Below are 18,064 nucleotides of genomic sequence, written 5' to 3' on the forward strand. Positions count from 1 at the left end.
CATTCTAGTCATTTTCTAATCATTTTACTCTACTCCTTTTTGCCAAATTTTCTTTTCTGTTGGGCTTTGACATTTGATATTTACCTTGTTGTCCTTGAATCATTTCTGTGTAGCTCTCGCTGTACCACTTGAATCATCGTTTTGCTGGAAATCTTCTAATTGTATTTCTCCTGCATTTCCTGATACTTTTCTGAACTTATGTTACCCTCTGCCTTCACAAGTCTTCCAGGGAATGTTCCCATGAAGCCACCACCATGCTTCACAGTGCTTAGCATGGCATAGCAACTTTGCATATTTCCCTAATATTTGATAACACATCCTGGTCATTTAATAAGTTAGTTCAAAAATACGAAACCTACCTTCAAACCTTCTTTAAACACTAAACTAAAGAAATGAGACCAATTGTTAGACCGTTCCAAAAGCTTTTTAATCCATGGTCATGTACATCATCATCTTCATCAGGAAATTAGACATTGTTAGACAAGTGTTTTATAGTAGAAAACATTATACTAAAGCTAAACATTAGTCTGTTTTTCCCCTAAAACTTACAAAACCATTATCTCACACTGCAGACAGTGGATAAAAAGAGAATATGCAAAATAAAGACACTATCCAGAATGATACAATAGCATATAAATATAAATAGGGGACTCACCAAATCAGAATCTAATTTACAGTAAACCAATTCGGAATGGGAAAACACACAGATCAGCTCCCACACACACACACGCACTGTGTGTTCAATAAATACTTAATATAAACAGTATAAATAATGTTTCAGGTGTAGTTGGGAGTTGTTTGACACAGATGATGTGAAAATGTCCTATGATCTAATGGAAACATGTGAGTTACTTGAATAAACAATACAGGAGGAGACGTACAGATGGACAGCAGATGCTTGAACCGTGTTCAGAAAATTCATTCAAGGTCAGAAGGTGTTTGGAGGACTGAGCCAATTCATAAAATGAAGTTTAAAAAAAAAAACAACAAAAGAAACTCATCTCCAATGTACCTGAACCAGGTTACCTCTTAAGCCCTGTTCAGAGGGGATTACATTTTTACCTGGGGAGGTGGTATAAAGTAAATCTTACTCGACATCCACTGTTATTTTCACATGAATGCACGATGTAATTTAAAATTTATACAGACTAGTTTTAGTACCAGTACAGATTTTGCTGCCTTTGCTTCTTGTAAAACGAGCCATAAAAATATCCTCAGGTTAAATTGATCCAATCCTAATTGAAAACTAAAAATAAATGTGGGTAGGTATTCTGCCAAATACTGTGTAAAAGAGTTGCTGCAGCTTTTCAGAAAGGGCTGTAAGATAAATCATATATTTTTACTCGTGTTGTCATACGAGTTTACGCAGCAAGCACATTGAAAGACCTGCATTAACATTAACATTAGGTGAATTAGAGTAAACTCAAATGGAATTAAGAACATGCAGGAACAGAGGGAGCTCTCTACACTTCAGACTGTGATCACATGACATAACGAGGCTGGAGGTAGAGCGAGGTAAAGATCGAGTGCACCGGCAAGATCAATTTAAACATCATGTTTTTTGTCCATTTAATGTGGTCCATTTGACTTGTTCACATTTGTATGGAAGCCCATTTCCGCCACCTGAAGAAAAAAAACGTCCTCAACTAAGTCATAATTATGAGATAGAAAAGTCATAATTATGGGATAGTAAGTCATAATTATGAGATAGTAAGTCATAATTATGAGATAAAAAAGTCATAATTATGAGATAGTAAGTCATATTTATGAGATAAAAAGTCATCTCATAATTATAACTTTCTATCTCATAATTATGACTTTCTGTCTCATAATTATGACTTAGTATCTCATAATTATGACCATACATTTGTGATAAACCATACTGATAACTCAAATTCTTAAAAAAAAAAAAAAAAAAGCCAAGGCTCGACACTTCTTGCTCCTTTAAGTCAGCAAGTCACTGTGTAGAGAAGCCTATAGTCTACATTCTGGTTTGAACATGTAGTTGCTAATTTGTAAACTAAAATTATATGTATTTATTTATTTATAACTAAGTGGGTTTTAAGATTAGTTGTCGTTTTTTTTTTTTTTTTACCATGGAAAGGAAATTCTCCTGCTCTGGTTAACAGTCAGAGCTGAAACTGAAACAGGCCTAGTTGGCACTGAGGTCTCACATTTCAATACTTTATGCCAGCAATTCATTACCGTCTGCATGCGTGTTATGAACATTTCACAAAAAAATTATTATTAGGCCTAATTTAAGTGAGTTATAAGATTAGTCGTCATCACAATTTTTTTAGCGGTGACACAGGGCATAAATCGAGTAGCTGCTCCTCAGTATTTTAAAACTAAAATTATATGTATTTATTTATTCATGACTATAAGTTGGTTGTAAGATTAGTTAAAGTTTTTTTTTACCATGTTCATATCAGTCAGAGAGCCCAGCTCAGGTAATGGGCTACAAATATGTGCATGACATCTGGGGTCTGTTCTAAATCACCCCTGTCATCATCAAAAAAAAGCATGGAAAGGAAATTCTCCTGCTCTGGTTAACAGTTAGAGCTGAAACTGAAATAGACCTATTGGCACTGAGGTCCACATTTCAATACTTTAGGCCAGCAATTAATTACCGTCTGCATACGTGTCATGAACATGCAACAAAAATGTATATTAGCCCTGCTATCAGTGGGTTATAAGATTAGTAGTCATCATGTTTTTCGGAGGTGACGCAGGGCATAAATCGAGTAGCTGTTCCCATCTCAGTCATGTAGCTGAGATTTCTTATCCTGTGCAAATCAGAATCATGTAGTAAAAATACATTACTCTTCCTCCCTAGATAAAACTAATTCCATCCAAATAGGGCTTTAGTAACACAAAATACACATTATGAATAGATCACAGTGTTCTGTTTAAGTTGACGTTATGTTCTCATCAGTAACTGTAGGTCTGAGCTGGTTCTTTTTCTGTTGTAATTTCTCCCAAACCACGTTCATACCCGTCAGAGAGAAGTCCAGCTCAGGCACGGGGCTACAAATATTGGCATGACATCTGGGGTCTGTTCTGAATCACTGTTGTCGTCACCAGGAAAAGCACGGAAAGGAAATCCTCCTGCTCTGGTTACAGTCTGAAAGAGCTGGAACTGAAATAGTCCTCGTTGGCACTGATGTCCCACATTTCAATAATCGTGATAATAAATGACGTATCAATGAAGATGCTCAATACTGGAGTTACCATTGCCATTATTCTGTCCAGTTAAAAAACAAAAAGAAAACAAAGGTCTTTGATATCAGGCACTTGTGAATGGTGTCTGTCCACTGTGTGTAACCGTGATCGCAGTCCAGGCTTCAGAAGTCACTGATCTTCTTCTGAAGGTATTTCAGTATGGAGTCCATGCCCTGAGGAGAGCCCCACACCCTCTTTAAGGCTTCACACTCCCTCTCGTTGGCTTGCTCCAGGGCAGCCCGGTTAATGTTCCTCACCAGTGCTTTGGACTCCCTCAGAACCTACAGGGTGGTCATGGCGCCGGCGTCAGCATGAAGAAAAAGTCAAACCAAACAGGAAAAGGAAAAAATGACTTATGGATGAAGATGCACAGTGAAGCTACAAGACAAAGCAGTACACAAATATTCAGCCATTAAAACCCAAACGAACAGGTGTTAAACAATTAAAACCCAGCAGCGACTACGGTCTGAGTGATACGTCACATTAATGTTGAAAATCTCTGAACGCCACGCTCATCAAACTGCAGGTAAAAGCAGCCAAATCCGATTGTCTCTCTTCTACTTCGATTTTAAGCATTTTTTTTCTCTGACCTTGCAGTCATGACATCCTGTGGTCTATATTTCTTTAGGAACACTGTGCAGTTGCAACAGAAGCCTTCTAATTTAGTTTAAACAGAGACATCAGAATAAAAAATATGTATGAAGTCTTTAACTTCACAAATCTCTCCTCACTGCTGTTGTCCATTTTTCCTTCCCCCCCACACCCATGTTTTTCTTCTCCTTGCCCTAAAAGTCACACAAATTTTAATCTGGCAGTTCAGGCTGAGCCACATTGTCGGAAATTGGATTTTAATACCACATACTTAAAGGAGAACTCTGCAGTGAAATGGACTTGGAGTGTAGTGAAATACGAAAACGAATACCGTATTTTACGGACTAGAAGGCTACACCGGATTATAAGGCGCATTTTATCTGACAATAGTAAGGAACAGGGGAGTCGCCATGTTTACCTTCTAATTCTAATTCAGCAGGTCTCGCCGCTGGGGCAGCTAAGTAAACAAAACAACACAGATTCTCTTTTGAAAACTGTTTATTTGGGTAAGTAAAGCGCTTCCTTTTATTTACAGTAAGCTTAGATTTCCAGTATTTTTGCACGATTAGCGCTAGTCGTGGGTACAAGCAGCGTTTAGCGCTAGTAAACACCACCCGACAACTCCACATGTAGGAACACTGAGTGCTGCAGTAAGCCAGGGTGCTATCAGCTAGCGGTTTGTCCCATGTAGCTTGTTTTAACACGGTAAACACCGGCTACAGTCTGATATACTCACCTCTGAGCCCCTAAAATTCTGAAATACAGTGCCTTTAGCTCCTAATAGGCTTACAATGCTAGCGATATGGGGTATAGTATTGCTATCTTGAAATTAAGTCACAACTGACGAGCACAAACAAATAGGTAGGAAAACAGAATAGAAAGTGACTTAATTTCAAGACGGCTGCACCCTCAGAACTACCTGAATGTACTTTGTGTATAAACCTTGAGTTTTTTAACCCTCAAAACTCTACCAATGAAGTGTGGAGCTATGCTAAGCTTGTTAAAGCGAGTTGGACTATTTGACAAAAGCTTGAACTTATCATTTTTCACTACAGCCAAAGTTAATTTCACACCAGAAGTGGCCCAATTGGAATCTAAAACATCAGATTCAAAGTGTTGTTTAGTCTGCCACACAAAAAGCACATCTGTGTCAGATACGATAAGAACGTTCGTATTTGGATCGTTTTATCTGCTGTTTGAATGCAGTAGAGCACGAGTCAAATCAATGATGTAGCCATTTTCCACAGAACTGTTTAATATTTCAATAATCTGAATCAGAACAGTAATAAATGAGGTCAGTGTTGCACAATTAGTGAAATGTCATAAAAATGAGAAATAAAAAAATGAGTGGGACATGTATGAATACACCCATACAAAAAAAAAGATCATATGCATCTACATTTCACAGAGGTAGATATCACAGAGTCATATATATATTTAGTTACAATACCAGTCAAAAGTTTGGACACACCTTCTCATCTTTTTTTTCCTACATTGTAAATTAATACTGAAGTCATCCAGACTATGAACGAACACATAATGAATCATGTAGTAACTTAAAAAGTTTTTCAATAATTGTTTCATTTTTTCAGATTAACTGACCTTCATTTCTTGAAGTCTTTTTTTTGTTTACTAATTCTTGGATTAGAACATTACTCAAATATTCACTATTATTCACTATATTCACTATTCACTGTATACCAACTGAAAGCCATTCCAGGTTCTACATTATAAAGCTAACTGATAAAATATCAAGAAGTGCAAAGCTGTCATCTAAGCAAGAGGTGCTTCTTTGAAGAATTAAAAATATAAAGCATTCTGGTTTGTTTAACTCTTTTTTGTTTACTTGGATGACAGTTTGGATGACTTTAGTATTAATCTACAATACAGCCATATTTTGACTGGTACTGTACATACTGACAAAAAATACACTTTATACCAATTTGGGGGTAAATAGTGTCTCAAATCATTGACTGTAGCTCTGTCTAAGCATCTGACTGAGTACAGTATATAAATAAAAGCTTTTTACTATATATAATTTTTCTGTATGGGCACAAAATGTATTGAATTTGATACTTAATTTTAAGTGAAAATGAATAGGATGACTTACAAGTGAATTACAAGAGACTAGCTCCCTAATTCGGGCCATGACCTCCTGGGTGAAGGTCCCTGGCCAGAGGACCTGCGACACCAGGCCTTTAGCACAGGCCTCCTGCGCCGTCAGCTTCCGCCCACTCAGCAGCATCTCGTTAGCCTACAACATTCAAACATCAACAGTGTAATCTGTAAACAGTTATAAGTAAGATTAGTATTAAACTCTACCTGTTATGGGAATAAAAATGTCTGACCTGACTGACCTGGAGAAGCTAATCTAAAGCTGCTAACTAATTTACAATGACAAAGTAACCCTCTTCTGATTACAGCGGCAGAGCAACTCCAAATATCAAATTGATTAAATATAAATATAAAATATTCTGTCTGGTGTGTTTTCCTTTATTATTAGTTCAAATAGCTTTTCACATTTGCTGTGTCCTTTTTATAGACCAGATTTAAACCAGTGCAACTTGTGATGCAATTATAGAATATAATAAATAAAAAATAACAATATAAGTGTATCAGTCCTGGCTGTTTTACCAGTTCCAGAGATGCTGGTTTAAGCAGTCTCTTTCCTTTGTGTCACTTATTACAACATTATAGAAAAGGCACTGACCGACGCGACTCCCATGATGTGAGGGAACGTAATGGAGGAGCAGGCGTCCGGCGTCTGGCCGAAGGTGGTATAGGGAGTTTGAAACCAGGCCTTCTCATTGGCCCAGATTACATCACAGAGGGGCAGGATGGATGCTCCGAGCCCGATAGCAGGTCCATTCACAGCAGCAATTATGGGCTTCCTAAACTGGATGAATGTGTTTACAAAGGTCCTGAGGAGAGAAAATCAGCATGTAAAAAATGTAAACTGTTTAATTTTATCATTATTTTATTTACACCATTATTAAACATCACCGAAGATTATTTTATCAGCTGTTCATTCCTCTGGGCTGAAGCTTTGTTTCTGGAGAAGCTGGCATGTGTCCACCCCTAACAGATAGCTATCATTAACCCTTCAGTTAGACTCACCTGATGGTCTCTGCCATCTTGATGCTCTCTCTCTTCCGGTCGTCTGTGAGTCGTCTGATGAAATAGATAAAGTCCAGGCCGAAACAAAAGACGCTGCCCACAGCGCTCAGCAGGACCAGTTTACTGTCATCAGCAGATGCTGTGGCCATTGCACTCTGAACCTCCTTCATCACCTGCAGAACCATATAGCATAGAGGATGTTTAGCGCACACTGACGACTAGGACATCACACTGTGCACAAAATGGGTTTAGAAGTATCATTTTATGGCTTTTTTTTTACTCATTGATTTTTGTTGTGGTCTTTAATATGAATGAATGCCCTGCGAGTTGTTTTTTTTTTGTTGAAAAGAGCTCCAGTGCTCCTGTTTTAGGGTGTATAAGTTATGTGGAGTAGTGGTCGCGGAACAACAGAATTTTTGCTCTTACTAATGAAGGTTCATGACATGCAACACAGTACTGTGACTCTCCATCCACGGCTCTGCAGTGGGCGGTTTTAATCCAGGTAGGCGGGGCCATGAATCCTCACTTACTGGTTGAGGTCAGTCAGGGGGATTTTCCTGATTCACTCGTTTTTCAGTCTTTTCTTTTAGGTAGAAGAACAGTTTCAGGTGCAGCATACATATGCAACTCAGAGTGACCTATTGTATTAAAAAAGCACAAACTAAAGGCTTTCTAGCAAAGGACATGTTCTAATTTTTATTGCCAAATCTTTTAGAGGCAGGACAGCTCCGCAGGACAGTAGCTGAGCTCCGCGAGACAGTTAAAAAGCTCAGCGAGACAGATAAAAAGCGTGACAGTAGCTGAGCTCTGCGGGACAGTAGCTGAGTGTCGCGAGACAGCAGCAACAGGACAGGGACAGCCTCTCCCTATAAGGCTACAGAGGGACGTGTAGTGTCGTGTTACGGTGTTTGTTGTGTAGTATGGAGGATAAAGAGGAGGAATCCAAAAAAATCGAATCGTGACCCCAAGAATCGAATTGTGGGTTTCCTAAAGATTCACAGCCCTACTATCAACCTCTAACCCATTTTGAGTATCTTTAATTATTTTACTCTTTTAATTATCTTTAACTTTAATTTGAGCAGCAAGTGAACAGCTGAAGTGTACAGATGGTTTAGACTCACATCAGGGTTTAGGGAATTGTTCTCTGAGGTCTTGGTGGATAACAGAATGTGTGTGAAGCCATCCTGTTTCTTCACTATGATGTCTCTGTACCGGTAGGCGCTCTCCGTCTGACGAACACTGAAGCGAAGTCTCTTATCAAAAGCAGAGCGTTCCTCGAACCTCCGCTTTCCAAGCACACCTGATACTCCTGAGCTGGCCGCTGGTGACACGTCACTCGCCGTCCCATTGGCTGAGGAGGCCTCTAGCAGTGTAGTACCTTTACAAACATAATAATCAGTATTAACTTTAATTATACACACACAATATATATTGTAAATATTTATATATCAAAAAATATTTTATACAAGATAAAATGTAGGGTGTGACAGCCCTAGATAGGATTTTCTTAATTTCTGTTCTTTTTAAAGAAGTAAAATTACAGCTTGAAACTCACTGCAGCGCTGCATTGAGGTGTAATAGGAGGAATAGCGGTGCTCTCGTGTCTGTGCCGGAGCTCCTCTGAGCTCAAACCAGACTCTGTACGTTTTCCGAGGTGGCCGTGACCAACACTCGCGAGAACTGCGACCTGCTTTCCGACCTTTAGTTCTAACAGATCTACAAGGACTACTGCTATGTAGAAGCACACGCATTAGACGCTAGCATGATGCACCTCTGGTTTTGCCATAATCTGCCTTTCTACCACACACTACAAAAAAAAACAGACCATAGTCGTACATATTTTTTAACCTTGTCTTGACCTTTCTTCGTGGCACCTTTCACACCTGCTATTTTGGGCTCGCACCAAACCAAAAAGTCCAAAAATCTGGACCGAACAATGAAGATTCTTCATTTACCTTCTCTAGGAAAATCTACACATCCTGTTCAAAGATTTAAAAACTGCAGTGCCAACCGTACCTTTCCTGTTGAGCGTGCGAACAGCAGCAGGTGTGATGGGAACCTGAGGTGGAGGGAGAGCTGCCTGAGTCCGGGGCCGTGTGCCCATGCGTGCCCGCTCCTGTCCCGGCCCCAGGACCAATCCCACAGGCTTCTCTTGCAGCGCCACCTCTGGGGGCACAGTGTCCGGCTCCTGTCCTCCCTGGTCCAGACTGTGTGCCGCCTCGCTGGGGGACTCTTCTGAGTCAGCACGGTTGTTCATTGGGCTTTTTGGCACTAGGATTTTGATTCCGGACTTGGCTAGGTCCATACTGCAGCGCAGGGGGCCAACGGTGCAAGGGGTGGCCGGAGTCGGGTCGGTGACTGCGCTCGCTGGTCCTGCACCACCGTTGAGGCCAGTGGAGCACCTGAAAGTTTGAATGGAAAGCGACGGCGAAGGCAACGGCTGTGACTGCTGCTGCGGCGGCGGAAGCTGCTGTGTGTCTGCTTTGGCATTGGGGTCTTTACTGTCGGGAGTGCCTTGCGAAGGGGGCTGCGAAATACTGAGGTTGGTGGATGCCATGTTAGGGGAGGACAGAGAAGTCCTGCCAATGATGAGGCTCACACCGCTTATCTGTGTTGAAGGTCTGTTCATCTGTTTGCGGGCATTGTTGCTGGAGGAGTGGCCCACCCCCACACTGGGGGACCTACGCGTGGAGCGCAGACTCGCCCCTTCCTTTGTCCGGTCGCTGCGCTGCCGGTTAAAGTCGTTGATGAATTCGAAACAGCCGGCCAAGTTGGCCTCTGGCTCCCAGGTGTCACCGTCAAAGCCGTAGCCTCTCCAGCGCACCAGATACTCCATCTTACCCTTCCTGTTTTTACGCTTACCAACAATCCTCTCAACCTGAGAGAGAGAACGACAGAGAGAGATAAAGGTTACGATCATGTTACAACGCTGATTTATGGACAAAGGGGTTCAATGGTGCACAGAAAACAAATGGAGTCACAAAACAGAAACGTATAACATGTGGTACATATAACTTAACATATAGAACAATTTTTTTTAGATAATCAATCTGACTATTGAATATATACGTATATATATATATAAAGAAACAGATTGCTAGCTTTGTTTAATCCAAAGCCCTTTCTGAACAAGACTAGTTTCTCAGTGGGTCCTGGGGTAATTTTGTCTTTTATGGGGGGTCCTTTGTGATTTTATTCCCGTCCAGAAAGACCATGTATGTGTTCTTTACAGGCTGAATCACCTCCTGTTTTTGGCTGAACTCCATGGTCCTTTGGTAATTTTAGTCCCATCCGGATGCACATCTCTGAGTTTCAACATTTTGTGGTTGTAAACTGTACTTTCACATTGTTGCTAAAATTTGGCTTCGCCTAAAACTGAAAATTTTGTTAGAAGTCGATGACCCAGTAGGTTATGATAATAATAATTCAATCTGTGTATGAATGTTTTGAGTACACGCTCGCCTGTATTGTGTTTGGTGAGGCTTGGATGGAGCTGCACAGCCATGGAAACTCATTCCATGAAGCTCTCGACACTTTTATGTTCTTGAGCTAATCTGTAATCACTGTATACCTGTGTACAGTTTCTACTAGTAAAAACTACACTACAGAGTAGTGTACAGTACACTTTTTATCAGGGTCATCTGGAGTTAGGACTAGGTGTCACTGGTGTATTTTCAGAGGTGTGGCTTCATGGTGGTTTCCTCTCTTTCAGTAAGTGCTAACAGTCTGCTGCCTACAGGTTCTGTCTGTTAAATCCGAAAAATATTCAAACTACATTCAGTACAAACCTTAAAATTAACATTTTGTCTCACACACTGAATCCACGCACAGCACCCATTCTCTGCATTGCTCCTCAGTACTGTCTGTGCCAATTTCTCTACTTGTCTCTCTTTCTACCTCTCTATTTCTCCCTAGTTATCTCTTTCCACTTGTATCTATCCATTTCTCTCAGTCACTTTTTCTTTCTTGTCCTCTCCTTCTCTTTCTTGTCCTCTCCTTCTCTTTTTCTCTCTGCTTGTCTGTTTCCTCCTCTCTTTGTCTCTACTTATTTGTCATTTCTCTCTACTTTTCTCTAGTTGTCTCTCTCTATTTCTCACTCTCTTTCTTCCCACTTCTCCATCACTTTTTTCTTTCTTTCTCTCTCTCTACTTCTCTCTACTTTCTCCCCACTTTTCCATCACCTTTTCTTTCTCTTTCTTTATTTCTTTCTCTCTTCCTACTTCTCTCTACTTCCCTCTCTATATTTTTTTCTTTCTGCCTCCTTCTATTTCTCATTACTTGTCTCTCTATTTCTCTCCAACACATTTTTCTTTCTCTCTCCCTTTGCTTGTCTCCACTGTTTTTTTTACTTCATTCTCTCTCCTTGTATATCACTTTCTCTCTACTTCTCTCTCTATATATTTCTGTCACTTTCCCTTTCTATTTAGATCCCTCTACTTCTCACTTTTACTCTACCTGTCTTTTTCTTTCTCTACTTATTGTTTTCCCTTTTCTCTCTACTTCTCTCTTTCTCACAGCTTGTCTGTCTCCTCCCTTCATTTATCTCCCTCTACTCATGTTTTTTTCTCATTGTTCCACTTTCTCTCTACCTGCCATTTTTTTCTCTCTCAACCTCTTTTTATTCTCTGTTTGTCTCTCTCGTCTCCTTTTCGCTCCATTTATCTCCCTCTACTTCTCATTCTTTCTGTCTTTCTGTTCCCTTATTTCTCATTTTGTCTATCTCTCCTTGCATCTCCCTCTACCTCTCTTTCACTTTCTACTTTTCTCATTCTCTGTCTAATTGTCCTTCTTTTTCTCTATTTATCTCTACACTTGTACTTATTTCTCTCTCTTTCTGTTTTTCTTTTTCTTTCCACTTGTCCATTTTGTCTCTTGATTTGTCTCTCTACCTCTCTTTCTCTCTAATTCTCTTGATTTTACTCTCTAGCTCCCTTATTCTCTCTCCTTCTGTCAACTTGTCCCTCTTTTTTTAATCATACTCTCTCGACTTGTCTCGCTCTACTTGTCCCTCCTACTCTCTTTTCCTCTCTCTTTCTGTCTACTCTGTATGTCTCTCTACTATTGAATCAAATGTTTTTTTAATTCTACACCACCTTAACCACTGTTTACAAATTTAACAATTATGAATTTAAGGTGACAGTGATTTTTTTTATCTGTTAATAATCTTTTTTTTTCAACATTATTATCGACCTTTTAAAGCAACTTACTTTCCTTTTCCACTTTTGTTTGTCACTTACTTTTATACATTTCTCAAAGAAACTTAATATTTTTGGCAAAAACCTATCACGGATATACATAAAAAACAATAGCAAATGAAATGATTAAATTTACTCAATTACTGTTTTATAAAATAATGTACAGATAAAAAATAAAATGCATAATTTTGACAGTTAAAAAGTGCTTTATAAAAATGTCTTACTCAAATTCTCCGTTCCACCTTAAATGGTGCAGCAGCTGCATTCAGGCGCCTCAGGCTAACTGCTGTAACTGCAGCACCATTTAAGGTGGAACGGAGAATTGTAAAAAGGCACAGGGGGATAAAAAGCCAGTTTCAGCCCATAGAGACTGAGGAGTTGAGTAAACTGAGCTGAGTAAATATAATTTGAGGGGAGCGGGTGTTAAATTAACAGAGAATAAAGTAACGTTAACACACACACCTCGTACAGCTCCTCCGAGGCCATGATGGCCTGCTAGGCTAATCCTCGCTGCTGCTGCTGCTGCTGTAATCCGAGTCCTCCCGCTGCTCCTCTGCGCTCTGTTTCACCGCTTTTCCCGCAGGTACGAAGCTCTTCATCCGCTCCGTGTCCTCCGCTATTCCTCCGTGCAGCGAGCAGAGCTTTCTCACCTGTAAAAACTCCTAATGCTGTTCAGAAACTTCAGAAAAGGCGCAGTGAACCGACTCACTGATCCGAACACTAACGGAGTGGACCGGTCACGTGGTCGTGACGCGAGCTGTGTGTAGTTGAAGGTTCGTGCCAAACTACTAGTCCATGTGTAGTTTAGGGGGCCCTCAGTAACCCTCAAAGACCCCCAGCTACAAACGCACAGCACTGGCTTAAAGAACTCGCTTTAGCCTTTTCCAGACGGATTTGGTTTCTCAGGGGGGCGTCTGTAAAAAATAAACAGGAGGACCAGTGAGTTTTTTGGCTTTCTCGGTCACAGGACATCATGTTCAGTAGCTCCTCCATTTCCATTCGCTGTTGTGTTTACGTGGATTCAGATCACATTTATTGTCATTGCATGCAGTGGCGTGCACAGACATTTGGGGGGCAAGTGCTCAGGGGGGAAAAAAGGGCACTTTTTTTCTTTCTTTTTTTTAATGTGTATGTTACCTGGCTGGTGGGACACGGGGGAGAAGAAGCCTGTCTGTTGCCGTGCATGCTGTGCTGAAGACTTGCTGAACTGAAGCGCATCTAGTGTGCCTTGCATGCGATCGCGCGGGGTCACGTGACAGAGAAAGAGAGGGGTCGGGTGTTTCGAGCTGATTTCAGGGCATTCTGTTTTCACTCGCTTTTAATTGCTCAGGTTTTCAAAAGATCATTTTAAACCGGCCTCAGTAAAATCTTAATAATAATAATAAAAAAAAAAAAAAAATTGAAGTTTCAAAAGGGCACTTTGGTTGATAAAGGGCAGAGTTGGTGGTGCTTTAGCACCACCTGATGTCTATGTCTGCACGCCTCTAATTGCATGTTACATACAACGAAATTCAGGTGCATACCCTGGGACGATGCTCAGTATTATACATATTTAAATATAAATGCACATACAACAAATTGCACAGTTGTCTGTAAAGTGCATTTCAGTGCAGAGTTATATACACAACACGTCATCATCATGGCAATGATGATGGTGTATTGTTTTAGTACAGAGTTAAAAAAAAACTGTTTGTGCTCGTATGGTCCTGTATTTCCTCCCTGAAGGAAAATGTTCAAACAGTTTTTGTGCTAGGTACATTATGATACTGAATGCCTTCCACAGGTCCCGGGAAGTGTAGATGTCATCCAAAGAAGGCACGTGTGTATTGATAATTTTCTCTGCAGATTTTATGACTCTTTGCAGAGCCTTTTTGTCTGATGCTGAGCTGCTGCCATACCACAAAAGTATCCCATAAGTCAGCACACTCTTAACGAAGGAACGATAGTAGTAGGAAACCAGAATCTGTTGTGAAAGGTTGACTTTCCTGAGTGTTCTTAGGAAGTAAAGTCGCTGTTTGTTTGTTTTTTTTTTTACCAGCGAGAATGTGTTCACAGCCCATGATAGATCTTCTGAGATGTGGCTACCAAGGAACCTAAAGCTGGAGACACTTTCCACTCGGTCACTTTTCATATACAGTGGCTGATGCTTATCCTGCTTTTTCCTGAAGTCAATGACCACTTCCTTAGATTTTTTGGTGTTCAGGACCAAGTTATTCTCCACACACCAGTCATTTAGTCTTTGTACCTCCTCCCTGTAGGCAGACTCTTATTTGTCAATGATAAACCCCACCACTGTTGTGTCCTCTGCGAATTTGATGATGGTGTTGGTGTTGTGAAGTTTCATGCAGTCCTGTGTGTACAGAGACTAGAGGAAGTGCTGTGTGACAGAGTGGTGGAGTGTTGGGGGCCCATCTTGACTGACTGTGGCCAGTTTGTTAAAAAAGTCCAGTGTCTATAGGCATATGTTATGCTGAAGGCCGAGGCTGCTCATCTTGGAAAACAGTCTGTTGGGTATGGTGGTGATGAGAATGAGCAGAACTGTAATCCACAAACAGCAGACGTGTTTATGTTTCTCGCTTTTCCAGATGGAGCAGTACAATATGGAGGGCTGTGCAAATGGCGTCCTCTGTCAACCTGTTAGATCTGTATGCAAACTGGTGAGGGTCTAAAGCCCTAGACGGGATTCGTTTCTCTGTGGGTCCTGGGGTAATTTTCTCTTTTATGGGGGGGGGGTCCTCTGTGATTTTATTCCCATCTGGAACAACCATGTATGTGTTTTTCTCAGACATCCTCTAAGAAAATTACAGACTGAATTACCTACTGTTTCTCACTGAACTCTGTGGTCCTGCCGTAATTTTAGTCCCGTCTGGACGCACATTTCTGAGTCACCTCACATTTAATAAAATAGCCATATGTCCACTGCTACGCACCGTAATTACACTTTGGATGCACGTTTCCATGGAGATCCATGTAAACACAACAACAGTGAAAATGGAAAAGCTACTGAACGCGATGTCATGTGACCGAGAAAGCCAAAAACTCACTGGTTCTCCTGTTTTTTCAATTGCAGTCTGGATGCAAGAGTTTTATTACTGAGTAGAAGTGTGAAATATTTTTCACAGATGTCCCCCTGAGAAACTAATGCCGTCCAGATAGGGCTGACGTCTGAGAAAAATATATGCATAGTTGTTCCAGATGGGAATAAAAGAGAAAATTACCCCAGGACACCCTGAGAAACTTATCCCGTCCGGATAGGGCTTTTGTGTCTGTTTTGAAAATTAAAGTACAGCAGACCCATCATCTCATCCTGCCGGGCATCACCTCTTCCCACCACAACCCTCTTTACAGTGGCACATAACTTTACAAATCACATTTACTGTAGCATGAACATGTCCAACTTTCTTTTACTGTCACCAAAAACTTTACAACAACCCTCTTTACTATGCCTAAAACTTTACAAATAACATTTTTACTGTAGCATGAACCTCTAAAACATTCTTTTACTGTCACCAAAAACTTTACAAAATCCCTCTTTACCGTGGGCCAGAACCTTACAAATCATACTTACTGTACCACGAATCTGTAAAACATTATTTTACTTTCACCCAAAACTTTACAGTACTCTTTACTTTGGCCCAGAACTTTACAAATCACATTGACAGTAGCATGAACCTGTAAAACATCCTTTTACTGTGACCTTTAAAACAACCCTCTTTATTGTGACCCAGAACTTTACAAGTCACATTTACTGTAGCACAAACCTGTAAAACAGTATTTTACTGTCCCCAAAAACTTTACAACAACCCTCTTTACCATGGCCCACAACTTTACAAATCATATTAACTGTAGCATAAACCTGTAAAATATTATTTTACTGCCACCAAAAACTTTAAAACAACCTTCTTTACCATGGCCCAAAACTTTACAAATCACATTTACTGTAGCAGAACCTTTACAACTCTCTTTTACTGTAACCAAAATTTTACAACAACCCTCTTTACTGTTGCCCAGAACTTTACTAATCACATGTACTGTAGCATGAACCTGTACAACTGTCTTTTACTGTCACCAAAAACTTTACAATCCTCTTTACTGTGGCCCAGAACTTTACAAATCTATTTTACTGTAGTCCAAAACTTTACACCCCCCCCCCCTTTACTGGGTCCTACAGCTTTACAAATCTCTTTTACTGTTGCCCAAAACTTTTACAACCCCATTTATTGTGTTCTAGAACCTACAACTTCACAAACTCCTTTACCATGGCCCAGAGTTTTTCAATTGTCCATTGTTGTGGCCTAGAACTTTAAAAACTACATTTACTTTGGCCTAAAACCCCCACTTTACAAAGTCCTACAGCTTTACACATCTCATTTACTCTAGCCCAGAATTTTACAGCCCTCATTACTGGGTCCTATAGTTTTATATATCTCATTGACTATGGCCAAACTTGTATAACCCCTATACCTACAAATTCACAAACTCCTTTACTATAGCCCAAAATTTTACAATTGTGCACCCTTTATGGCTCCCTATGGCTCAAAAGTTAATGACCTTCCTTACTGTAGTCTTAATGTTTACAAACCACATTTTACTGTGGCACAAAACTTTACAACCCCTTGTTACTGTTGTTCAAACCATTACCCTCTTAACTGTGGCCTAGATCATTTGCAACTCCCCTTAGTGTGACCCCAAAACTTAAAAAAAAAAAACCTTTACTATAGCCAAAAACATTGCAAACTTCTGTTACTGAGGCCAAAACCTTGCAACCTTATTTGCTGTGCCCTAGAACTTTATTTACTGAGTACCAGAGCTTTAGAAATCTCATTTACTGTGGCCCAGAACTTTAAACCCCACTTTACAAAGTCCTAGAGCTTTACAAATCTCATTTACTGCAGCCCAAAATTTAACATCCCACTTTACTGAATGTTACAGCTTTAGAAATCTTATTTGATGTGGCCCAAAACTTTACAGATCTTATTTACTATGGCCAAAACTTTACAACCCCATTTCCTGTAACCTAAAACCTACAAATTCACAAACCCCTTTAGCATAGCCCAAATTGTGCATTGTTGTGACCTAGAACTTTAAAAACGTCATTTACTGTGGCCCAAAACTTTACAAGCCCCTTTATTTTGTCTTTTATCTACCAATCACATTTATTGTTACCCAAAACAAATCACAACCCCCTTTTATAGACAGAACTGTACAACTGTCTATTGTTGTGTCCTAGAACTCATTTTTTATTTTTGAGGCCCAAAATTGTATAACCCACATACTGTGACCCAGACCTTTAGAAACCTCCTTTACTTGACATAAAAATTTACTCACCTTTTCCATGGTTCAAAACTTTACAAACCACCCTCTTTTGCTGTGATCTAGAACTTTACACAATGAATTTACTATAGCCCAAAACTGTACTACTCTTATTAATTGTGGCCCAGAACGTTACAATCCCCTTTTACTGTGGTCAAGATCACTACAAAATTCCCCTACTGAGGGCCAAAACTTTTCTACTTCCTTTACTGTGACCCAAAACTTTACAGCCCTCCCTATTGTGGCCTAAAACGTTATAAATTTAATTTACTGTTGCCCAAAATGTTAAAATCCCACTATTTTTATACCCATTTTGAAAGCAAATTTAAACCTACTACCATAGTCCAAAACTATATAAACCCTTCTCCCTATGGCTCAAAAGTTAATGACCTTCCTTACTGTAGTCTTAATGTTTACAAACTACATTTTACTGTGGCACAAAACTTTACAACCCCTTGTTACTGTTGTTCAAACCATTACCCTCTAAACTGTGGCCTAGATAATTTCCAACTCCCTAGTGTGACCCCAAAACTTAAAAAAAAACAAAAAAAAAACCACTTTACTATAAACACTATAAACACTTTAAACACTTCACTTTCCGTTACTGAGGCCAAAACCTTGCAACC

At 40.0% G+C, this 18,064-nt stretch overlaps 1 protein-coding gene across 1 annotated transcript; it reads right to left on the bottom strand.

Moving 5' to 3' along the window:
• Positions 1–402: 402 nt before the first annotated feature.
• On the bottom strand, positions 403–12,870 carry cdyl (chromodomain protein, Y-like). The gene is made up of 7 exons (XM_007231646.4): positions 12,588–12,870; positions 8,947–9,808; positions 8,052–8,308; positions 6,931–7,103; positions 6,524–6,734; positions 5,924–6,067; positions 403–3,503 (listed from the first exon to the last, which is right to left on the bottom strand). The coding sequence occupies exons 1-7, from the start codon at positions 12,609–12,611 to the stop codon at positions 3,345–3,347; spliced, it is 1,830 nt and encodes a 609-aa protein (XP_007231708.3). The 5' UTR covers positions 12,612–12,870; the 3' UTR covers positions 403–3,344.
• Between the last annotated feature and the right edge of the window lie 5,194 nt (positions 12,871–18,064).

Source organism: Astyanax mexicanus, chromosome 4, assembly GCF_023375975.1.
Source record: "Astyanax mexicanus isolate ESR-SI-001 chromosome 4, AstMex3_surface, whole genome shotgun sequence".
Lineage (NCBI taxonomy): Eukaryota > Metazoa > Chordata > Actinopteri > Characiformes > Acestrorhamphidae > Astyanax > Astyanax mexicanus.